The 26,296-nt window shown below is 32.5% G+C and overlaps 1 protein-coding gene across 2 annotated transcripts in view; it reads right to left on the reverse strand.

Annotated features, from left to right (window-relative positions):
• Positions 1 to 1,948: 1,948 nt before the first annotated feature.
• Positions 1,949 to 26,296, reverse strand: part of LOC129235192 (protein bunched, class 2/F/G isoform-like) — a 355,864-nt gene continuing 331,516 nt past the window's right edge. The window contains exons 2-4 of one of the 2 annotated variants that reach the window (XM_054868886.1): positions 23,242 to 23,310; positions 10,900 to 10,957; positions 1,949 to 6,046 (exon numbers count right to left, since the gene is read on the reverse strand). In XM_054868886.1, the coding sequence (XP_054724861.1) occupies positions 5,822 to 6,046; positions 10,900 to 10,957; positions 23,242 to 23,310 (352 nt within the window). In that variant the 3' untranslated portion in view covers positions 1,949 to 5,821. The remainder of the gene's footprint in view (positions 6,047 to 10,899; positions 10,958 to 23,241; positions 23,311 to 26,296) is intronic. The other variant, XM_054868887.1, reaches the window with a different exon arrangement.

Genomic DNA, 26,296 nt, shown 5'->3' on the forward strand with positions numbered 1-26,296 from the left:
TCTATGTCTAATATATAGAAGAAAGTATTGGATTCATGCAAAAGAACGTTTTGAGGTGTGCTGAGTCCATTTCCACCATTTTTGGAAAATGTCTGTCTGTCACGTATGTGTATGACCAGTTTTTTGTGGTTGCTCTACAGCAAAAACTACCTCATGAAATCGAACAAAATTTGGTACACATATGTGCCCCAATGTGAACTTGCGACCATTGTTTTTTGCCGCAAATTCCTCCAAGGGTGTGTAATGGGATGTCTTTTGAGTTTTGCGTGACTGTTATTCCCAAGAAGTAACTGGCGGAATCAAATGAAATTTACTCCATATGTTGCCCCTAACAGGTACAGGTCCTGATTCAATTTTGGTGTCAATAGCTTAAACGGGGGTTGAGCTATAGAATGTTTTTTGTCGTAACTGCTGTATCTCAAGAAATAATGAACATAATCAAACAAAAATTTTATCGACAAAATAGCCCTTAGAGGGTACAAGAAAAGATTGTATTTTGGCGTCAGCAGCTGAAAAGGGAGTGGTGCAATCGAAGGTTCTTTTTTCATGGTGAGTGCCATATCTCAAGAAGCAATGCTACCTTCTGGATGAAATTCGGAATAAATATGAATCCATATGTAAGCAGGCGTTGGTTCAATTTTGGCGCCTACCACTCCATGGGAGGCTGATTTTTTTTTTTTTTTTTTAATTTGTGTGAATAAAAATAGCTTTATAATTGCAACAATAAGAAAGATATCTCGTGATTTTAATTGTATGGAAATGATCAGAAATATTATCTCAATGATTTTAAAATTTTTAACTGTTGCCATCTTGTGTTTGTTAACAAATAAATGTTTGTAATTATTTTAAGGAAGGCTTTTAAAAAAATTTTCAATTTTCATTCTTCGCTTTGGAGATAAATCAGGAATTGGGATTGTCGTCAAGTTTTGGCATGTGTCATTTTGTTTTTGTTGGGAATATTGCTTCCTCATTATTTTTATGTTTATATGAAAGAGTTCAGAAAGTTCTTAAAGCAAAAAACTTTTAACAGTATTTCCTTATTTTAGAAACTTTATAATGCTAAGTTTTTAAATATGAAAAAAGTTTTCAAGGTATTTTTAAAACTATTTGAGGAATTTGTGTCTTAGTTGTTGCACAGTTTTTCACCAATAGCTAAAAATGGTCACTACATGATAGCATTTAAATTATTTTATTAACATTTATGTTGGTTTCAAGCAATTTGTTGAACAGAGGTGGTTTGTTTCATTAGATTTGGTTTCATTTTAACATATTATGGATTCACTGAATTACTAATTGCATTAATCTTAATGTTGACTTTCAATTTATTTTCCCATCATTCTCTAATAATCAATACGGTAGGTTTAGTGCTTATTTATTAAGAAATTGTCCTCTCAGAGATGAAATTTTATATGAGGCAGTGAGAAGCAAAGGGATTAAATGCCAAAATCAAAAAATTGGAGATAACCAGTACTAGTAGGTGCTGCTATACAGCAAGATTTAGAAAAAGTTTTCAATGAAATCTACATAGGATCTGAATTGTGAATTGTGCACTTGCTTCTCATTGCCTTAATGTATATATGTGACAAGACTTGCTGGGGTGTGGAAATAGAAAGTTGTAATTGGCTTTTAGAAAAATATTTATTTAGTTATGCAAGATCTCAAATGAAAATGAGTGAACACTATGTAGTGTTTCTCACAAAAAAGAAAAATCCGCAAATAGCTCATGTGTTCAAATTCTTTTGGTGAGGAAAAAGTATTTTGTATAATTCTTCAAGTACCAGAAGAATTTCCAACCTCAAATCGCCCTTATCCAAAAAAGAAAAGAATCCCTCCTTATACTTTGATATTTTATTTGATTCCTATCAAATTTGTGTACCATTATTTTTAAAGCAAATTTGAAATCTTGTTTCAAAAACAAACCTAATAATATATTAAATAAAAACACACGTTTAAATAACAAACAAGATCACTTTTATTTCACATATGTACAAATGAATAAATCAAATATTTTCAATTGATAGGAAAGACAACACATCTATATGCAAGATGATAACAAACATTACAAGAGTGATATTCTAGTGGTATATGAATGTCAAGTATCAGATGGCAAGTCACAAAAATAATTTCTAGCTTTCTTTAAAAGAAGCATGCACATCTCTAAGGAAATCTTTTATATATGCTGTGTACATTTTGCAAATGTTACATCAGAATTGAAGAGGGACATTGAATATATTTTCAGAGAAATACATAACACTTAAAATTACACAAGCCATAAAATTTGTGAATGCACATACAGAATGTTTTCATTTACATATTAGTTCCTTGGTTTGAAAAACTACATTTTAACTTTTGCCTCTGCATGAAAAATGCACATTTAAAGAATTATTGGGCTATTTGAAAGAATAAGTAAAAAACTTGAGCAATAGCAGTCCAACTTTTCTTGGAGGTTGTATATTTTTTGCAAAAAAGAAAAAATACTTCTCTTAACATTTTGTCTATTGAAGCTAAGCATTTGCATATATAAATACTTTTTGTTTTTTCTAAAATATAATTTCTATAATGCATAGCTAAAAATAGTTTCTAAAAGGAAATAGCAAAATGTTTTTAAAATATTTAGCACTTTTAAGAAAATTTTGTCAACAATTATTAATTATGAAACAACTTTGACAAATGTTTAGCTTAATAGCAGTCAGTATTTCATTTTCAACGCTTGTAACATTTTGTTGTAAAATTTTTTTCATTAAGAGTAAGGTTTATGATAAAAATAAAAGTGAACTATGTCCCACAAGTTTTTATCACAGCAAAAGCAAAAAATCAGGTACTTATGTTTCAACAATGTAGCTCAATTTTAAGTTGTGCGCATCTTTTAAAAAAACATGATACTCCTGGATCTCTCATTTCAACAACGTATAATTCGTGACAACACTTTTAATGATTTAAGAGTAGAAATAGCATAACAAATGATAAATTAACAAATGAAGTTATCATGAAATGATGGATTCCAACAGAAGTTTGCTGATCGTATGTGAACTACAATGTCATGGATCAGAGACAGTAATAAACTTGTCTTAAGAAAAATTCCTAAAAGCATGAATGTAAAATTTAAACCCTAAATAGTTCAAGGCATTAAACAAAAGATTTATTTAAAAAAAAACACAGGAAGCACTTTTCATCAGAGGCAAAAAGATTTTGTACAAACAGTGATTATGCAAATATATTTGGAACTATATAAAGCTATGTGTATGAATCACTTATTAGATATAAATTTAACTGCTTTTGTTTCATGATTATCCATGATTATCATTCTATTTGAGCATTCAATTTGTTATTGACATGCAAGGCATATTTATGTAAGTAAAAATTCAGAACTAAGGAAAAGTGATTTTAATTTGTATCTACATTTTTGTCCACAAACTTAATAGAAGATTAAGTATCACAGAACATTGCTATTCAACAGTGACCTCTATTAAAAAATACCCTTTCTGAAACAAAAAGACACAACCTTTAGAATATATGTAAAAAAGAAACATATATATAAATACAGAAAACAACTATTAAATCTTATTTATGATACATCTTTATCAGCAAAGACAGTTTAGCGCTAGAGGAATCAATGCAATATTTGTACCAGCATTCCCTAGTACATAATCATGATTGTTTTGTAATGAAAAAAATAAATTATATTTATATATGTGTATATATATATAAATCAGATTTCACAAAGAGGTTAAGCATTTCCAAAGTGACAAACGTGACTCGACAATTTTAAACACAGAAACACAGCTTTGGTGTCTTCCTACTGAGTAATATATATATATGGCTGTTTAGTTCCAATGGCTGTTTGCCACTAAGCGTGATCTTTCATCACTTTTCAGCACCGGTCAGAAAAATCAATGCATCTGCTGCTCCTTACAAACACAGACAAGCACATTTTTGGTTAACTTCATCACACATTCTTTATCACAGTGCATGAAAGATCTTGAAAAGCTTTGTACCTTCCTGAAGCATTTTGACTCCATGAAACAAGTATTAGAAGCATGGCCATTCTATTCGGCAGAGACTGCACTACTGTTATAGAACTACCTTTTAGCGCATTTAGCACAAATCCTATTTTAGGAATGATGAGCATTAGTGAAGTTCGTGAGAGACGTTCCATCAATTATTTTGTAATGGATATGCTCGAGATGAGTAGTCTTTAGAAATTGCAGGAAATATATCCAGCTCCAGTCAAATGTAGTGTGCACCAGATGATGCAACTGAAACGGCAGTTTAATTACTGGACTGACATCAACAGCATATTTCCCGACAAACACAAATTACACAAAAAATAATCATTTTGCAATGGCATTTTTACCGTTAAGCATTTCTCAGCAATGCTTGTAAAACTTCCCTTTGTCATTTTCAATAGTAATCAAAGGAATTGGAGCTGCAGCATATATGAATACTGTAACATTTTTTAAATATTTAAATGGGGTTCATCCCCACTTATTATTTTAAAAATAAAATAAAAGAAGGTATATATGAAAGGGGAAAATTGCTCCATTTCAGTGGTTCTCAACAATACAGATGCCCTTTAACATACTGCTAAGTAAGTATGAAAGCTACTTCATATATGTTACTCCAATAACCTGCCAACCTATAGAAAAAATGTCACGAATGTCGACATTAAACTTTTTGCAAAATTGCACAATATATTAGTGCACTTTTAAAAAAGTTTCTCAGCAAATGAAATGAATCTTGGCTGCAGTTTCTTTTTTTCAGGTTAAAGTAGCTGCAGCCTTTAAAATCAAGTATATTTAACTTACTTAAGCAACTTACAAACTTATGCAGAGTAAAATCTCTCAACATTTACCACATAACTTTATAGGACCCTTTATCTCATTAAGAACCACTTCTTTTTAGTAGCATATACCTTTCTTCACAATGCAGGTAAAAAATATGTTGATTATCATGGCATGGTAATATAAACAAACATTTAAATGAAATGAATTTCCACTGTTGAAGCTGATGATGAAAATGAAATGTTATGTAATATAATAAAATCAAGTAAAAATTAGCCTAGTGAAGTCTCGTGTACTTGGCACTTTTGAAACCTTCCGACCACTAACAATGAGGTAATAAAATAATACTTGTGATTGTACATTTGAGAAACGTAATGGCACAAAAATATGGGATAAAAACACATTGTACAACATACTAACTTGGGGTTTTTTCAGTGACAAGTACACAAAATTAAGAAATTAATACAAACAAGAAAAACAATAAATAAGTAGATTTGGAAGCATCAAATAATCACCATTTTACCATTGTTTTAACAAATCTGACTTTTTATTTGATTTCATTCCTTGAGAGAGTTAATACAATTTGGCTAAAGGATTCTTTTCAAGGAATCAAGCCAAAAGAAAAGAAAAGTCAGCAATAAATGTAATCATTCAATAACAAAGTTAGCAACCTTGGTAACAAATAAATGCACAGTACTTTTAATTAGTAAAAGTAATTATTTTGATGCTTGCAAGCTCTGTATTAAATAAAAATATTTTTAAAAAGATTCATTCTACATTAGTACTACAATGCTTATATAGTCGATGAATTTCAAGCAATCTATCAAATATTTAAAGGACATTGATAAGAAAATTCTCTTCATTTAAATTGTTGTTTATCATCCATCACTGAAGTGTGGATATCCCTATGACATGATAACCAACTTTTTATGGTTTAATGTTACATTCACATTCAAACCAAATTAAAACAAATCACATAAACTTCCAAAATACTGCATCAGTGACTTTTTTTTCTTCAACCATTTGAAAAATGCATTACTTTAATTAGATGGTGGGGCTGCAGCCACTTGTGGCTTCCCCGTTCCACCAGCAGTATTCTTCTTTTGGTTACTCAGCTGCTTCAAAGTTTCCGCAGAAGCATTAGCACGAAGGATATCATTTTCGTGTTCCAACTGGGAAATCCGTTCAAGGAGTTCTGTAATCTTTTCTTTCAGGACTTCAACTTCCTCACGCACAGCAAACATCAAGTGACTTTTCACCAGATCCTACATTAAATTTAAAAATAGCAATTACAAATTGTTCTTTCAAGTTTCTTAACTGAAAGCCATTAATTTTCTTCACATGGAAAAGCACACAGGATAAATGGTAATTTTATATGAGTGATAAAATACCACTTTTTTTTTTTTTTTTTTTTTTTTTTTTTTTTGTATTTTTAAAGTGGTTTTGTTTGCCTAAATAGAGCATTTAGAACAGACATAAAAATTGAGTACTTTTGTAAAACATTCAAATTTTATATCTTCTTTTTTTTTTTGATACAATGGTAATTGCATTTGAAAGAAGCTTAAATTTTTCTCTAATGGAAAAGCAATATATTTTCCATATTCAATTACAGTTGGCTGTCTGTTTAACAACGCTCTATTTAACGACTTTATTTAACACTTTAACACTATTTAATGACTTTATTTAACTTTTTTCAGGGCATTTACTTTTCACCTTTCACTGTCCCAAGCCCTTCACTTGTTTTAGAATAATTCTGTTTAATGACACATTCTATGTTTGTACGATTTTTTTTTTGGTCCCTTGAGAGTTGACAGTCGTTAAATAGAGAACCAACTGTATACATTATGCAACAAGAGAATGTTCGTAAATTTAAGTTCTATTAACTATAAACATCTATACACTCGAATGAAAGGAGTCTGCCCTGAATTTTGGTTCATGAAAAGGGTTGCTATGCAAAGTTTTGCTTTAATCTATCTTATCCAGTGGCGCACACAAGGGAGGGGTCCGGATTCCTCCCATAGGTCTTGCTTTTTTTCCCCGATTGATTACGGTTCTATATATTTTTCGTGTGGAATAATATTACCCGAAAGTAACTATAATTTCAGTTCTAATAGGTGAAAAAATAAAATCCTAATGCTAAAAGATTTTTAAAAAAATATTGTTAATTTTTGATATAACTGATCGCCTATAAAAAGTAGAATGGTGATTATAACTGAATGCACTGAAAAAACATGTTTTCAGTTTTTCAATTACTTATTAAAATGAGATTCTATGAACTTGAATCCATTTTTCAACTATGAGAAAGGTAAAAGCGTAAATTATTTCGCTTTCTGCTTCTTTACTTAAGTAAATTTCATTAAATAATGCTAATTATATTTATTCAATAGTTTAATTTTTACTGTTTTTCGTTCCCGGGAATCGATGAAATGAAGTCAATGTGCTTGACTTGCTGCGTATTGGGGTATGATATGAGAATTAGGTTATTGATAATGGACACTCCCCTTGCACAATTCCTGTGTGTGCTACTGATTTTATCAAAACTATTTTTAGCAAAGTACTTAATTATCATTTTAAATTTTGGAAATTTATATCCAAAGTTAACATTTTTTATATCACATCTTTTTACTTTTAATTTCATAAAATTTCTACATTTTACAAATGCTGATATATATACAATGTTATCATTTTTGTACAGTATGTACTCCTACACAGCTGTTGTACCAAATATTTTACCAAGTAGACTCCAACAGGGGGGGGGGCAACCACCCCTCCACCTTTTATGGTTAATTAATTTTATTTTCCAATTTATGATCCAAAATTAGAAATTATAAAAAACAACACAAATGTCACAATTTTCAGTACATAATTATTTGTTCTGCGTTCTATATCAGTTTACAAAACATCATTTCGCACAAGCAGTAACTTTTAGTTGATGTATTCATTGTTTAGAGACATAAGAAAATCTATTGTTTTACTTGAACAGGCCATACTTGTTTAATGAAATTATTACCAAATGTTTGTGACATCTCAAAAAACTTTGGGGTAAATAATGTACGTCTAATTCATGTCTAAGTGTTTCTTCAGGGAAAGTTAATGGGTACATAATTCATCATCTTCCAAAAAAAAGTGAGTTAAGTTGTTAGATTTACATCAATTTCCACATATCTGCTCTGAAAACTACCCCTGACAAAAGTTTTGAACCTTTTTTCATTTTTTTGCTGTCGCTAAAAGTACTGTGCTTTAGTTATCTTTCTCCCCCCCCCCCCCACTTATAAGCCCCAATCTCCGCCTCTTTAGAACAAAGCAATCAGAAAGCAGCATTATTAATCAATGATCAAAGTATTTGAAGAAAAAAAAGGAAGGGGGACTATTTTAGCATGAATTAAATGAAAATATGATAATCTTCAAAAATTACAAAGCAAAACGAGAGGCAGAAATCTTGAATAAAAATATTTTTTTTTCACCCAGTGAAAGAGAAGCCATGTTAACTAAGCCGTGGGGGGGGGGGGGAGGGGGGTCCACGGCTTAGACTGCACTATTGAATTTTTTAGGGGGTGGGATGTTTTGAGGGATATTTTTCTTATTTTTTTGGGAGGGGGGAGGGGCTTTGCAATTTTTGGGGGTGGGCACCCCTGTTAACTTAGTTGGGAACTAGAGGGCGGGCTCATAATTGAAGAAGTACAGTAAAATCCATCTAATGCGGACACTGACGGGACAATTTTTTTTTGTCCGCAATAGAGGAATGTCCGCAGGACAGGGTTCAATAATGTTATTTGCATTGGAACTGGAGAGGAAAAAATTGTTCACATAAGAGGGGTGTCCATCAGGAGGGGTTTTACTGTATTAATTTTTATATGTTTTATGGTGGAAAGGCGAAAGCCAAACTGACAAGGGTCTGTTCGGTTCTCGGCAGCCCAGAAGGTAGGCACTCAGAGCATGTGGTATAGAAAACAATCGAATATTTGTTATGAACTGTATGAATAAATTTTTTTAAAGCAGCAAGTTTTCAAATCATTTTTAAAACAAGCATGTTTCAAAAGAAATAAAATTAAAATTTCAACTACAAAGTAAAAGAGAAGTTCAGCATAGAACATAATAATTTTTTTCTAAAAAAAATTATTAACACATTGTACTGCATACATAATTTAGAATTGAATTACTTGCAGACAAGTATTACATTTGCTTTCATTGATAAAATACAACACTAACATTATAGGATTTTTTTCAACTTTTATTAGATTTAAAAAATACCTATTTGCTTTATTTAAATAAAATACTATTTCATAACACTATGCATAAAAATATATCGTCGCCTTAGAGCAACACTAAAACATCTAATTTCAGAAATAACACTAAGATATCCTACTGTTGCTCTGAGACTACAATAAATGAAGTTAAAAGATTAATTTTCAACATAGTAATATAGTTTATATGAAAAATTAAACTTTGCATGAAAAAAAAATCATGCAGATGTGCCAATTGCCATTTCTGTCATTTGTATGCTATTCAAATTATATGATTTTTACTTTCTTCTATATCTAATATATAGAAGAAAGTATTGGATTCGTGCAAATTTTCGAATTTCGAATTTTGACGGATTCGAACGTTTTGAGGTGTGCTGAGTCCATTTCGACCATTTTTGGAAAATGTCTGTCTGTCTGTCTGTGTGTGTGTGTGTATGTATGTATGTGTGTGTGTGTGTGTATGTATGTGTGTCACGTCTGTGTGTGACCAGTTTTTTGTGGCCGCTCTACAACAAAAACTACCGCATGAAATCGAACGAAATTTGGTACACATATGTGCCCCTATGTGAACTTGTGCCCATTAGTTTTTGGCGCGAATTCCTCCAAGGGGGGTGGAGCAATGGGACGTTTTTCGAGTTACGCGTGCTTGCTATTCCTCAGGAAGTAACTGGCGGAATCAAACAAAATTTGGTCCATATGTTGGTATTAACAGGAACAGGTGCTGATTCAATTTTGGTGTCAATAACTCAAACGGGGGTTGAGCTATGGAACGTTTTTTGTCGTCAATTGTGACTGCTGTATCTCAAGAAATAATGAACGGAATGAAAGAAAAATTTATCGGCAAGTAGTCCTTAGTGGGTATAAGAACTGATTTTATTTTTGTGTCAACAGCTAAAAAGGGGGTAGCGCAATCACCCGTTCTTTTTTTTATTTTGAGTGCCCTATCTCAAGAAGTAATGCTACGTTCTGGTTGAAATTTGGAATATATGTGAATCCATATGTAAACAGGCTTTGGTTCTATTTTGACGCCGATCGCTCCAAGAGGTGTTGATTTTTTTTTTTTTTTTTTGCGAATAAAAATATTTTTATTAATGCAACAATAAGAAATATAAATCGTAATAGATTGTCGTCTGCGTATTTCTCGTGATTTTAATTGTATGGAAATGATCAGAAATATTATCCCAATGATTTAAAATTTTTAACTGTTGCCATCTTATGTTTGTTAACAACTAAATATTTGTAATTAATTCAAGCAAGGCTTTTAAAATAACTTTCAATTTTCGCTCTTTGCTTTGCTTTTGCAAAAATTCAGACATTGGGATAGTCGTCAAGTTTTTGCATGTGTCATTTTGTTTTTGTTGGGAATATTGCTTCCTCGTCAAGCATAGGGAGGGATCAGAAAAAGGAAAAATATAGAAAAAAGTTTCGTGATGGCCACAACATACTAGTTTTTCTTGACATGTTTTTTCATAGCTTTCCATTTCAATTCGTTATAAAATAAAAATGCACACAATTATTTATTCATTTTGCATTATAACCAGCAAAAAGAATAAATGCATTACTAATAAATATGAATCCAAAAAAGGTTTCATGTCAAATTTTCATTTTTGATAGTAAACAAAATGGATAAATTTTTTTTTAAGCTTTAAATTGTAATCTCAAAAATACAGTTTCTGTGCTCATGGCTATGTTAAAATTTTAAATTTCAAAATACAACAAGGATTTGAACTGAATGTTTCTACATCAAGTCATGGTAGGCAGTAACCTATCATGGCAAGATGAAATTAGGTGAGAAACTTTGATTCAAATTTGCTTTTCTTTATAAATTACATCTTTATTACACATAAGAATTCATAATAATATATTGTACTTACCATGGCTTGTTCAATTTTGTTGTCGATTGCAACTGTATTTGCTCCAGTTGATGCAGCACTGAAATTGAAACAATATATCATTATTATAATAGCTTAAGTTATCTTGAATTTAACATAGTGACAGAGCATCAAGCAAACTTTAAATATTTCATTAATTTTATTCTTTGTAATCAGTATGATTTTTACATTTAAATTTCAAATAATATGGATAAAGCGATTCTATAGTGTCCATTTCTACCTTTTATGCTAACTGTAGCACTATCACTTTTTTTTTCAAATAAAAGCAAAGATATTTTATTTTTATTTATTTATTTATTTATTTGTTTATTTATTTTTTTTTTTTTTTTGAAAAAAAAAAAAAAGAATACAAGGTTCATGACAGTGGTTTACATAACAAATAAGTTTATACGTTGATTCATTATTTTTTTTAGTCAAAACAAAATACATTTTTCAAATCACTCACAAAAATTAATGATACTTTTTTTTAAAAAACATGTAAACAAAGTATAATTAATCTAGTGTTAGCTAAAAAAAGTTTCCTGAATGCATACAAATTCTTTGGAGAGAGTACGAAGAAACTAAAAACAAAACAAATCGGAGGCTGACTTACGTAATGCATTTATAAAAGAAGCACATCCTGAGGCAAGTTCAGATGTAAAACAGAAGCGACGGTCATAAAAATAATCGTAAATGCCGTAAACATGAAATCCCCACCAAAGCGTAACGGTCAGAACCACACACAAACGAGAAGAGCCCGCGCGTTAATGAATCGAGACGATTTAAAAATCCATTATAGTTACCGCAACTATACGTCATAACACGAGAAACCCCAAACCCGACGTAAACTGAAGAGCGCAACTACAACAAAGAACTGGAACTAACACACACGACGAAAGCTAACAACCGGCTGAAAGAAATACCACTTACGTTTCTCTCTTTTCTTCGCGCGTCAGAGGTTTGTGTAAAAGGGTTGCCGTAAACGAAAGCTAACATGTTTAGAGATTGGCGAAATCTGCTAGGAGTTCGTTTATCACTCATCACATCATCAGATAAAAAAAACGAATCCACATCAGATGACGAAAATAAATACTAGTCCTTTGAAAGATGTGTTCGCCGGCGAAAGGGACTGAGGACTGACAGAACCAAACGTCAAACTTTCTTTGTTTCTTTTCTAAAGTTTAGTAAAACTTTATAAAATGCCTTTAAATACTCTTTAAAAATAAGGACCATAATTTCAATAGCACATAAAAAAAAAGAAAAATTAATTTGAACTTTGACATCTTGAATTCAAATAATGTTTTTCGCAATTACGAGTGTGTGTGTATGTAGGCGTGCGTGTTTGTGTGTGTGTGGGGGGGGGGGTAGTTGTGTGTTTGTGTGGGTAGTGGTGTGTATGTGTAGGTGTGTGTGTAAGTGTGCGTGTGTGTGTTAGTGTGCGTGTATGTGTGCATGTGCGTATGTGTGTGCGTGTATGTGTGTGCGTGCATGTGTGTGCGTGCGTGTATGTGTGTGCGTGCGTGTATGTGTGTGCGTGCGTGTATGTGTGTGCGTGCGTGTATGTGTGTGTGTGCGTGTATGTGTGTGTGTGAATGTGTGTGCGTGCGTATGTGTGTGTGTGTGTGTGTAGGATTTGGACGCAACCTGGAGACGGTCTTCGCGAGAAGAGCAGCATCGTGAGGCGGCCAGTCGATGGTGGTGCTGTAGAGGGAGGCGGGGGGGGGGAGGAATAAAATCATAGGAATTTAAATCCGTCAAGTGAGAACAATAAGCAATCGTGATTGCTCAAAAAAAGCGCATAAAAAGTCTTGATTTTATGATATTCAAACAGGAGCACTTGACAGTGTTCAGTAGAGACTTCATTTAGTTTTTTTCAAAAGGAAAATTTCCTCTTTAATCAAGATCTAAATAAAATCCTTGTGAATTTCCATTGTTGTAGTTTATTTCGGCAGGGTATCATATTGAACAGACGCACAATGGGGCGAAAACGCTAAAAAGCGCTTATAAATGGGGTTTTTTTCCTATACTAAACAAATTGAGGATTAATAAATTTGCACAGGCCTACCTCTTAAAGGCAATCAGAACTGGAATTTTAGAGCCCTTCGTCCACTACAAAACTGAAGGAAGCCTTTAGAAAGTTGAAGAACCATGAGTGTGGGAATATTTAATTTATCTTGTGTCCAACGATAGTAATAGGACGAAAAAAATGAGTAATCCAATTCTCAAACCGAGAATCGGTTTTGATCAGCACCAAGAACTTCGGAATTCAAGGTTATTTTTTTCAAAACCTCTTAGAAATTAATATTAGTCATAAATGGTCTGTAGAAAGACCCTAAAAAGAAATTAGCTGCGTAAACCTGCGAACTTTGGACCCTGAGCCCAAACAAATCGAGAAAAATCCATTATAACATGCCTGTGTAAACAAACAAGCGAGAGAGGTTTAAAAACACTTTCAAGCGCTTTTTGGCGTTTTCGCCCCACTGTAAGATGCTTTAAACCAGACTAAATACTTATCTTTAGGCGGTGGTTCAAACTATTAAAATTATAATAGCATCAAATAATGCTAAGAATAGTAATAATTATTATTATCAATTACTATTATTACATCTTGATGTTGTTTATGAGTATAAATTTTAAGTTTGAAAAGAATTATTTTCAAAACCTAATTCAAAAATATATATATATGTTTACTAATTTATTCATTTTCAAAGTTATATAAATAGTTTGGGTGCGATGAGTGTGGAATTACAACATACATCAGAGGGGGGATAGGGAGTCATAACCTCAAGCGAAACAAAAAATTTATTGCGTGTATATACAGTGAAATCCCGTTACAAGGAACTTCAAGGGACCGCACATTTTGTTCGTTATAACGGGAATTTCATTGTAATGGAATTCAAATAAAATAATAGCAATTACAAAGAGACTGAAAATGTATTTCGTTAAAACGGAAATTTCTTTGTATTGGTATTCGTTTTAACGGAATTTTACTGTATCGTCGCTTCGGAGCAACAGTAAGATATCTTAGTCTTATTTCTGGGATTGGATATCTTACTGTTGCTCTGAGGCGACGAATGCGCGATCCAAAATTGTCAACTTTTCACAAGAGAAGCAACTTGGCATTTTTTAGAAAAACAATCTGCAATGTATTTTTGTTAAAACTGCTAAAGCTCTCAAGCCATTTCATTTATTTTAGAGATATTGAGGGTTAAATTTAAAACTGACAAAAATCGTCAGAAAGCATTTTTTCCCATAATTTTTATGCCAATCAATTGATTAATGATTACTTCATTATTTTTATCATCGAAAATCAAAATAAATGTACTAAAATTGCTAAAGTATTGAACTTTTTGAAAAATAATCATCAAATAATTTTTCTAATAGCTTTAGTTCTAACTTATCTACAAGGGCTGTTTTTTTTGTCCCCCCCCCCCCTCCGTTTGGTTATAAAAAAACAAAAAAACAAAAAACAAAAAAAAACGGGTAAATATACAAAAAAGATTTTACTATCAAAAGTAAGGTACAATGCATATTATTTCTCCACATAATCACCTTGACGATTTAGGCATTTGTCGTACCTGTGCACAAGCTTTTCTATACCCTCCTCATTGAACGTTGTCGCCAATGATTGAAAGTGATTTTTGACGGTGTCTTTGAGTTCTGCCCTCTTTAAATTTTCGGCACCACTTACGAACAACACTAGCACTCATTAAGTTGTCTCCATATACACGACTAATTCTTCCATGAATTTCTGCTGCCCTGTTACCTTCTGCTTGCAAGAAACGAATAACACTTCTCAATTCACATTTGACGGGAGACTCGATAGAGACAGACATGTTTTCGTATCTGTAGCTCAACAGGAAAAAGCAGATTGGACTTGACAGTACGACAGTAACTGAGTTTGGACAGGGGTATGTGCAGTATCCTAGTACGCAAACTAGCCACCTGCCGCCCACCTGGCTTTCCTACTGTGAAAACGGTGCTTGGAAAAAAAATGCACTTTCTCAGTTTTATCTCAGTCTATCATTAGTAACCAACCACATGTTTATAACTTTGAGCTGGATGGTATATGAATGATATTTTAAAGTATTTCATCTGACAAGACACAAAATATGACTCTTTGTAGGAATTTTATATATTTTGAGCACTTAATATAAGCATAATAAGAACAAAATTGCACAATAATATTAAAAGAATTGCCCATATGTGTTTATAAGCGAACCACAATTTCATAATTTGTAAATTCGAAATTTATAAATTAGCCTAGATAACAGTTTTGTAAAATTTTAACAGTTAGAAAAAAATCCGATATTTTCTGCCTTTTAAATTTCAGAGATCCCAACACGCTTAATGAATCAGTAAAATTTAAGAAAGAAGACTAAATTTTCTTCTATCGAAATATGTCAAAAAAAAAGAAAAAGAAGAAGAAGAAACATTTGTACATTGCAAACAAATACAGAAGACCTGATACTTCCGAGCTACTTAATAACTTCTGAGCTCCATATTTTAGCATCCATAACATGTCTAAATAAGTTCTCATTTCGAATTTGAGTAAAGGAATAAAGCCTCCAAATTCGTAATAAATTATTTATTGATGAACAAATCAAACTTACTACAAATAGATAACTGCTTTTTAATGTCGATAAAAAAAAAAAAAAAAAAAAATCCAAGCAGCTCTTTCGCGCTACTTCATTTTGGGGACAAATAAAAAAAATTGCACGCTTTAGATTTTACATCAGATAGGAAAGTCAAACTTTTTAAGCTAAAATAAAATTTGTTCAAAGCCTCTAAATCAATTCTAATGTCTAAAATTAATTTTCATGAAAAAAAAAACTTCAAAGTTTCTCTGTTGACAGAACTGATTCACTTTACGTCATCCATAGCATTTAAAGGGAGTGGGCCATTGCCTCTGGCTGGGGGAGCCAGGGCCGATCCTAGCGTGTGTGCAGCGTGTGCACTGCACAAGGGCGGCCAAAGCAAGGGGCGGCCGCAGGCCGCATCATATAGTTCTTTTAATCAAGACAAATTCCTCAAGAATTTCTCACAAGATAACTTTTAACAAGTCGAATAAATATGCTGAATTTTAAATGTTCAATTATCAAAGTAAGTGCCAATTTCCCGACAGCATGGCATAGTTTAAGAAAAATACAATGTTAAGGAACATTGTGTTGGTTCATTGTTCATTATTATCTACTCTTTACACACATGCTTCATTTTTGGTTGTAAAATTTGTGACAGAACTGGTAATCAGGCATGGATAAAGGGGAGGGGAAATGAGGGAAATGGCCCCCTCCTGAAGCATGAAAGGGTGCCTTCAGAAAGGAGCACCGAGGGCGGCCACTAATGTTTAACCCCCAAGCTTTTATAGATTATAGATATAGATTTATTTTATATATAAAAAAAGCTATACTGATTAGATACTCTCGCAAGCGTTTCAAACAACAAATTCTGTGTTCAACAATCGGGGATGCGTGGAGTGACAGTGGAAAATTGCAACTCCCCTGAGAGTCAAACATATATGAATGACGAACAAAAATTTTGTAATTTTCTCCCTTTGCAACAATTTTTTCTAATTAAAATCACGAATGAACTGCTCGGTTTCAAATCTGGTAGCAAGACAGGGCTCTTGACCCGGGTAGTAAATTTAAATGTGGTTCCAAAACAAAGATCAAAAAGGATGCTAGGACCTCCTTGACAAGATTAAAGAAGGCTCAAAATTGCGTTTTTAGGACTTTAATTTCGGAAAATTTCGCTTTAGAAATATCCGCTTCGGAGCCCCCAAACCCTTCCTTCCCAAAAATAGCCTGAAATGGATTTTAGCTCGAAAAATATTTCGGTTAGGAATATTTTCACGTTTCTCCTTATCGTTTTCAAATGTAGTTAAAAGTGGGTATTTGTAACAATAGTCCCGAGAAATTACCGAAGGAAAGCCACTCCTTATCGTCACCAAAGGCAGCCTAAATTAGCGTTTTAAACTTCAATTTCGAAAAATTTCGATGAGAGACGATTGAATCTCCCTCCTTTTAGAAACGTCAACAAAGATAGCCCAAAATTGCGTGTTTAAAACCCCAGTTTCGGAAAATTTTCGGGAAGAGTGCCGATCCTTCCAAAGCTACTGTCACAAAAAATAGCTTCAAATATTTCAATTTTGAAAGAATTCTAGGAAAGAACTTCAGCTTGTATTAGTACTTTCCCTGAAGTCTGGAAAAAGTTCCTAAAATTGCGATATTTGGCGTCAATTTCGTAAAATTCTCCATGCACCTTGAATATACCCAACTCTTTAGTCATTGCAACCAAACACAACCAAAGATTAACTAAAACAATTTTTCATACGCCAATTCCGATCATTTTCTGGGATAAATCCCCCCCCCCCACCCCTGCTTCCTCTCCTCCGTCCTTCTTTTGATGTCACCGAAGACTGCTAAATTTTGGTACATCTATTACTTTCTTCAAAGATACAAATTTTACCTAAGGAGTTTCTTACTATAAAACTTGTCTTCCTTTTTATAAGTTCATCGTTCTTCTTCTTTTTTTTTTGTTATTTGAATCAAAATTTGACATAGAAATTTGAAGAAAGATTTATATGGACGTTAAAGAGTAGTCAAAATATGCAAATTACTCTTTGAAGGGCGGCACATTAGGGCTTTGCACAAGGGCGGCCGACACCCTAGGATCGGCCCTGGGGGGAGCACCCCTGTTTTACAATCATTCAAAACGCTTTTCTTCAGCTTGATTCTACAAAATTTTGTTAAAATAATGTTTTTAAATTAAGGGGGGGGGGGGAATGTAGTATTTCATAATAAAATTTTCTGAGAACAAATAAAGAAATTTCAATTCAAGCATGACGAATCATGAAGCTGGATTGTAAAATTATCAAGAAGACCAGTAAAACATCGTAACAGAACAGCGATAAATGCTCGAGTTAGCAGTCCTACTTAAAGAAAGCATGTCATGTGATATAAACGCCACCCTGACGTCACTAAATCATGAGACTGGCTGTGGGCCAATCGAAAATCTCACATGAGAGATGAGAGTAGCTCCGATTGTTTTGCGGGTCATTCACCTTTTTTTTTATTACGCAATGTTATTTTAGCTTTACGTGCATCTAGTAATATTTTAATAGTATACAAGCCAAATGTTTTTCCGGAAAAAATAAAACAAAGCAAAGCAGGAATTTTGTTTAAACCATAAGTGGTAGCGTAACCATGACAGCATTTATAAATTCAAAATTGTCCTCCTTCCTTGAAATGAACAGAACGAATCGTGTTTTTCGTTGATTTGTATCGATTTTTTATAGCTGCGTTGACGTAAACATCAAACTGCATGACTTATTGGATAGGAAACTGAATATTTTTAATGATAACAAACTTTCTCTGAATTTTATAAAAATCTTAATTTCACTTCCCCCTCTCCAAATATAAGATATGCTTTGATAAACTTTTTATTTAACACAGTTTGAAAATTTAAAGATTACTCTATTGGAAATTTGACAGCTATTATGTGAATCCTGCATGATTTAATTAGCGTGTTTGCTTCAAGTAAACAGTTTCTGTAAAAAAATATGTATAAGACAGATTTTTTTTAATTAGTTATTTTAAGGCTAATTTAAACATTTTTTTTTTTTTTTCGAAAAACTGATAACACTACAAAAAATAGTTGCACTAAAAACTAAAGAAATCACATTTATTGTGAACATATTTTAAATACTTTATTCCACGAAATATTTTTAAAAAAATACATAAAAGGTTTATTTTTTTCATAGATTTAACATTAACACTGGTTAATTGATCTATTGGGTGGCATGATTCAATTCATGAATTCTGGTACTTTAAAATGTTTTATCTTTTGCGCAAAAAAAGTACGCAATTTTGTTTTTGATACTGGAGCACCTCCCCCTCCCCCCTAGAACCCTTGGCATAATGCAACACAAACGAACCTTTCATAAAATTCAAAGCTCCAAAAGAGCTTTTTTGCATTTTTTTCTCATTCACACTTACCGTTAATTCTTATTAATGTATTTAAAATTTCACATATTGATGAACCACGAAATTGTTCGTTTTGAAATAAAAATTGGATATAAGTTTATCTTTCAAAAATCTATCTTACTTTTCATAAAACAGGACCATGCTAAGGTAACCGAAAAGGACCCCAGATATATCGATAACGAGTTTACCAATATCTCCACTTCTCCGACACATAGAAGCAGCACAAACAGGAAAAAAAAGTTTGTGCAACAGTTTGATACCAAGAGGTAATGGAGATGTAAATCTTTTATTTGCATTATACTTTTCATTACCATTGTCATAAGTTTTAAGAGTAAAACTATTTGTTAAGAAAGCAACAAATGCATTTGCAATAAATATTCTGCTGAAAATCAGTCTTTGGAAACTAATAATATAAAAATTGTTCATGCATGGAAATTTTTTACCTTTCAATTTCCAACTTTTATATTGAGAGGGGTTTTCTCATCCCGTTTTTGTTTTTGTAATTAAGTTTGGCAATTCTTTCCAAATTCAAACTTGCCAGAATGCAAAATGCAAATAAAATCTTTCCCATCAATAATTAGTAATAGTTAAAATTTATTGCAAACAGATCAAGAATGAATTTCATATTATTTTTTCTTCAACTAATGATTTTCTTTTTAGATAAGACACGAATGATATTTTATATTAAACGGCCTCCATGCTACAAATGGAAGTAAGCTACAACCATTTTCGGCAAAGTACATTCTCGTTTTTTCCTTTTAAGCTCATCAAAAATTTTCAGAGCACTCCCTAACAGAAAATTTCCTCTATAGACTTTTTCCCCCTTTTTAAAAATTTTGTAGAAATAAGATTTTTTTTTTTTTTTTCATTTACATAAAACCAAAAAATAGTCTGCAGACCATAAATTTATTCATTCTCCATTTTTTTTTCGATTGTTTATATTCATACTCCAGTCCTGAGAGCTTTGCTATTTATCAACGAAGCTTTAAAAGTAATTTAATCTTTCTATTTTTTTCTATTACGTTGTACTTGAAGGAAACATGTCACATTTTCTCAGTCTTAAAAAAGCAACAATTAAAGACAGATGTTAAAAATGTTGAAAGAAATTGCATAGTTCTCAATCAATGCAGTTTTACAATAAGGCCTTGTCCCCCTCCCCCGGAAAAATTCGAACTGACGGTCCTGTCAGCAACAAGGCAAAAAAAAAAAAAAAAAAAAAAAAACGAGCTGATGTGTGCATTACATGACTTCCTTTTACTCCAATTCAGTGTCATTTCCCAATTATTGGCATTTTTAATGTGATTTAATAGTTTACTCTCTAAATATCACCAACAGTGGCTAAATTGAAACAAGATTTTAAAAAGAGAAAGAAAAAAATCACCAAATTTCTCGCCAAGTGGCGACAAAACTTGCCGACCAAAAGACTGGCGATATATCGCAAAGTGTCCGCCAAATTATAACACCACTTGAGTTTACAGCGAAATTAACAATGATTTCCCCCCAAGAAGGGGCAAAAGAACCCTTTAGAAACACCCGAATGCAACCAAAGGGGGGGGGTGCACAACTAAACCCCACTAGGAGTCTACGTACCAAATTTCAACTTTCTAGGACATACCACTCTTGAGTTATGCGACATACATACGTCACGAGAAAACTCGTTGTAATAAACTCGGGAATCGACAAAATGGATATTTCGCGTTTATATGTTCTTACTAGGCACTTATCCACATGTGGTCGAGTCGAAAAAAAAACTCAATATTCATTTTTTACCAGTTATGAAAAAGAAAAAAAAAACCCAATTCCTAGAACAAAGATTAAATGCTCCACCAGAAAATAAATCCACTTACAACACGGAAGCGCTAAGGCCGTCGTTTTTTCTTATCTTTTAGCGAAGAGCAAAAGGCTTCATCCTTTCGTGGAATCGAAAGAAGTTTATTTTAACTTCATTCTATTTACTGCATGGTAAAAAAAGCATAAGCCGAACACTCCTGAGACTGCATGGCGACAGAAATTACGAAACAGATATGGCAGATTGCCAAATTCTAGACTGCCTGCTACGCATTCATCGCAGCACGTGAGCAGAAACAGAAACAAGATGAGTTAGTCACAGCACTGCAATTTGAACCCTCACTGTTGTATTATAATTCAACCTTCGAGCCATAGTATTCCTCTTCCTCGGATAACTGGAATCTGGCACTAGAATGTTCGGGTTAGCACAGAACAGGTTTGTTTCTCAAAAGAATTCATTATAAGAAAAGAAGTTAACGAATAGGTCGAAAATAAAAGGCATGCGATGTTAAAAGCAATCGTCATTTTCTCAGTGCCGGATTTAAGAGGTAAGGAGCATGCCGGACCTTTGGCCCCAGGTGTGCAACTTCTGGGGGGCGGCAAATTCATCCTATTTGTTGGGGGGGGGGGGGGGGTCGGTTTAAACTTGACATAAAAAATAGAAAAAAGAAGATCCTGCACTATTCTTTCTGCAAGTCTTCTGATTTCCTTCCAAAAAACGAAAACAGCGATTTTTTAAGCGAAAATACGGAAATATTTTTATAAGTAATGTATATATACATTTTTAAAAGTTTTTTTCTCATAATATGTTTTTATATATAATATAAAGTTTTCTCTCTATTTAATTCACATAAACTCTCTCGATGACTCTGACTACGCTCTGCAATTTTTTTCTACTGCTCATTTTCGATGAAATGTATTCAAGCATTTGATTTTCTATGATTCACTTTTTATGATCAATGATATATATCTATAACTTTGAGCCGGCTGTATACATTGAGAAACCCTACGTTGTTTGGCCAACATGTTTTGAAATGTATCTGTACAATTAATGATTAAGCATAGACAACGATGCGGATAAATGCAATTAATGAGTCGTTGGCGAGCTCATTTTGATAAAATGAATCTAACTAAAATTTGGTAACTTGTTCTGATAGCAGGAAGCATTATTCCATTCCCGCTATTTTCCCAGAAATTTATCATTGCCTTTTTTCCTTTGGTTTTGAATAAAATTTACATTCGGCCAAATTCGCCGAAAATATTTTTAAAAACTAGTTCCAAGCAGAGCCTCAAAATTATTTTTCTGCTTACTCTTTTGGCTTGTTATTCAAATTTTAAAACTTCGATTATGTGCTTTTTTTTGGCAATATTTTTCAAAATACTAGATATTTTACGTCCTAGATATTATACTCCTTATAGAATCTCTCTTCTTTGGCTCCTTTTTCGGATTGCAACAACAGTCTGGCGCACTATAGCCTACTCAGGCTCTTGCACTAAACAAAACCCAATCTAACCAACCAACCAAGCAGATCCTAAGACCAAAGAGAACATGTGGCAGGGAGAAGCCAAGGGGGATGGAAGAGCCAAACTAAAAATTCTGGAAATAACTAATGCAAATGGGAGAAATTCATTTGTTTTGGGATGAGAGATAGTATTAGGCATTGGTAAGTGCTTCTATACAGCATGATTTAGAAAAAAAGTTTCAAGGAAAGCCTACCAAGGATCTAAACTTTAAACACGCTTTACTCAAAACTTTAAAACTATACTAACATCTCTTTGCTACTCCGTGCTTCACATCACGTCTCCCACACGTTGTTTTCAGGCCAGAATATAAAAGGTAATTTTCAATTTCACCAAATGATAAAATATCAGGATCGCACAAACTCATAAAAAAGGCAAAAATTAGCAAACACTGATACCAAGTTAAAATGTCGGCTAAATGCTGGTTAAAAGAGAAATGCGTCTGCTGTACTCTGGCTACCAACTGAAAACTAGAATTTTTTCAATTGAACTACATACACCCCAAACCTGTTTTTGTGCTGGTACATGAAAATTATTTATAAAACGAGCAGAAATTATTTATAAAACGATTGCGAGGGTAGAATCTTCAAGTGACGACAGGGTTATCATCTCGATGGGAAATTACTGTGACCCTCCCAAAAATTTCCTTTTTGGTAAATTTTTTCGGGAGTCGGCAAAATTATCATCACTTGGTTGTTTTAATTTCGTTTAAGTATAACATTTTGGGTTATTTTCTGCGTGAGACTTTTTTTATGCGGTCCCTATTCACCGCATTTTTTTTTTTTTTTTTTTTTTAACTGTATTGCAAAAAAAAAAAAAAAACTTTTTATAGATACTCGTAAAGTATCGAACAATTTTTTTTATGCGGTCCCTATCTAACGCATAAAAACAGGTTTGGGTGAACATATGTAAAAAGTGCTCTACTAATGAGACAGAGAAGGTGAAATAGAATAAATCATGCTAGCAAGCTACTGCATTCACTATATTTCTTCGCACGGAAAACGTCATACACAAACACATTACCACTGAATAGTAAGATTTTTTTTTTTACCTTCCAGCGGTTGGGTCGACCTCGTGTCCCAGCTCAGAAGAAGGAATCTTTTCAGGGGCAGTTTGGGAACTAAGGGAGCAAATAATTAAGAGTTAGGGAAAGAAAGAGCACACATAAAGAAAAAAAGACGTCATTTTGTTCAATGGTACAATCTGTCTTTTTTTTTTTTTTTTTAATGAAGAACAGCAGTTGGTTAAACATGCAATACAATGGACGCTAAGACACACACTGAAGAATTCGCGAAATTGCCAAACAAACATATAAATTATGAACTTTAAAAGATTGGTCTGTTTTCGTGAAGTGCATTTTCTTCATTTAACATTGAGGAGTGAAAGGGAGGAAAACAATTTTAATTAGAATAATCTTGTTTAAACTGAAAAATAAAAAATATTACTGAATAAGTACACATCACTGACGCAATGAAGATTCGGCCAAAGTTATGTATGGCATAGTCCATGCTTATTCAGGCAAAAAAGGGAGATTAAATAAACCAATAATTCAAATGAAGTAACAATTGTTTCTTTTAACACATATTATGAGCAGGATAAGAAAAGGTCTATTTAAATAACTGTTCTGGTAATATATAGGGTAACGAAAAAAAGACATTCATTTGCTAAACATTCCCATGCTTACCATAAAAACTCTCCTCCTACACACATCCTACAACAAAATATTACAATTTCAATTAAAAAAAAAAACTGCAACGTCTTTATTAATCGTGTAAAAGTTTCAAAAAATAAACGTTGCTGTCAAAAAGAATAGGACGTAATACACTAATTAAAACAATAAAACTTGAACTTTCGATTACCAATGTTGCAAAGAACGGTATTTAGGAAGAAAGTTACAAAAATGAACAGTTTTTTGTAAACCATACGACAACAATACGATTAAGAACAAGCTGAACGCTTCGCGCTTTTGGAAAACAGTGTGATGCGGCTATAAAATTACAATTAAATGAAGAATAAACATGACGTTACTAAAAGAAAAAAGAATGTGCCCTACTTTCGATAGTTCGAGAGAACATGTCAGCGTGACCTATATTTCTCGTCGTCAATGAGGATATTAGATCTACATTGTACGCTTTTCGACTTCCCGGTTTACAAACAATAAAACCAATAGGTATTTATTCTGTGTCCAAACAAAGAAATACATATCATGGCTAAACGAAATAATAGTTCTCACAGCTCAGCGTTTTATTATTTATTTATTTTTTTGGACGGGGAGGTAAAAAGAGGGGGGGAATAATATGAGACAACAGAGTACAAATCAACAATGGGGTTGCTTCCAAAATTTTAAAAGTATTTTTTTTTTCTGAAAGAGCATGTTTAAAAAAATAGGATTTAACCATTTTTTAAATAATATGACAAAGTTTAATTAACAATTATTTTAATTGTTGCGCAGATTCAATCACGCTTCTGCACATGCCATCACAAGTGATGAAATGCCATTCACTGATGCCATTAACACAGAGCGCAATATTCAATTCGCTTCTTTACTCACATGTACTGGCAACGATGTTGATAGCAAGCATAGAGCGCAATATTTGATTGGCTTCTGAATTATCAAAAGTTGCAAACGCAGTAGATAGCAAGCGTAAGCATTCAGCGCGCCAGTGGAGTAGCTCGCCAAAGTACATCGCTTGTGAACGTCATATAGACCGCGTTTTTTCCAAAATCGGGCATTAAAAAAATAATTAAAAATTAAACGTTGGGAAAATGAAAGTTTTTTCTCGCTAATTTTCTTTCTTTTTTTTTTGCTTATTCTATCAATTTCAGGACTCTTTACAGGATTACAACGATTTCTTTGTAAGTTTGTGTCGTACTTTCATTAGTTTTCTCAAAGGAAAGAAAATTTTCAAAAAAAAAAAAACAGAACTCTTCATTTTGTAAAAATCGGACAAATGATAATTTTTTACACAAGATTAAACGATTAAAATTACGTGACATAAGTTGGTGACAAACGTTCCATTATGAGAGGTAAAACAATTCAGTATTCTGGCAAAGTTTCATTTTGAAAAGTCAAGGTTACGTAAATCCAAAAAAGCGAAGCTCCAGATTCAGAAGACATATTTTTTCAGTGACTGATGCACGGTTTTCTGAAAGCGAATTACCGCAACAATTCTCTTATGTGTTTTGTAAGTGGCACATAATAAAAAAAGAAAAATTCTAAAAATAGAACTTCCTTAAAAATACGATTCGATTTTAACTTAGAACCTCATTTCGAGGGTCTATATGATTATCTTAATCAAAATCATCCCACCCCTACGCAAATTCTTACATTTTTTTGTGAGTAGAGAATGGGTTTTGTAAAATAATATTTTTGTGAGAAATTCAATGTAATGAAATAGTACTGGTAATATATATAGCAAAATACTGACAGGTAGAAAATAGAATTATAAAATAATTTAGGAATAGCGCCCAGAATGAGATCATAACCTTTACAAATTATCCCCCTTCCGCTAAAAATTTTAATAAAAAATTTTAATGTTTAAAATATTTGAATGGACTTGTTTAATTTTGTTCAAAGTTTTTTTTGTTTTTTTTTTTTAACTATAGCAAAGTCAACGGGTATTTCACTCTGGCAGTTGATTGAAAAACATACATTATAAAGGAAAATTCAATTAAGCGTTTATTCAAAAATTAAAATAAGTTATAATTCAGTTGAGTTCACTATATTTTATTACGAATTTTATGCCTTTGAATTAATTTATCTAAAACAGTTGATTATTCAAAAAATAAAGTCTTTTTCAACCTTGAAGAACAAAACTATCAAGGAGGTTTCTTTCTTAATTATCTTTCATAGGCGAAAAAAAAAAAAAAAAATAGTACTATGTTTTTATTTAATACTTTATTAATCTTCTCTGAATTTATATTTTATCTTAAATGATAGGAATGCCAAATACCGAATATTCTGTTGAAATTCTACCCGTATATCCGGTCGTGACAATTTAAACCTCGCGAAATATTTTTTCTTGGTGGATTTTTACAACTTTCGGCACTTTTCAGACAAAAATTCGCGAAATGTTCTGCTTCCGAAATTAGATATTTTTTCTTTT

Source organism: Uloborus diversus, chromosome 2 (genome assembly GCF_026930045.1).
Source record: "Uloborus diversus isolate 005 chromosome 2, Udiv.v.3.1, whole genome shotgun sequence".
Taxonomy (NCBI): domain Eukaryota; kingdom Metazoa; phylum Arthropoda; class Arachnida; order Araneae; family Uloboridae; genus Uloborus; species Uloborus diversus.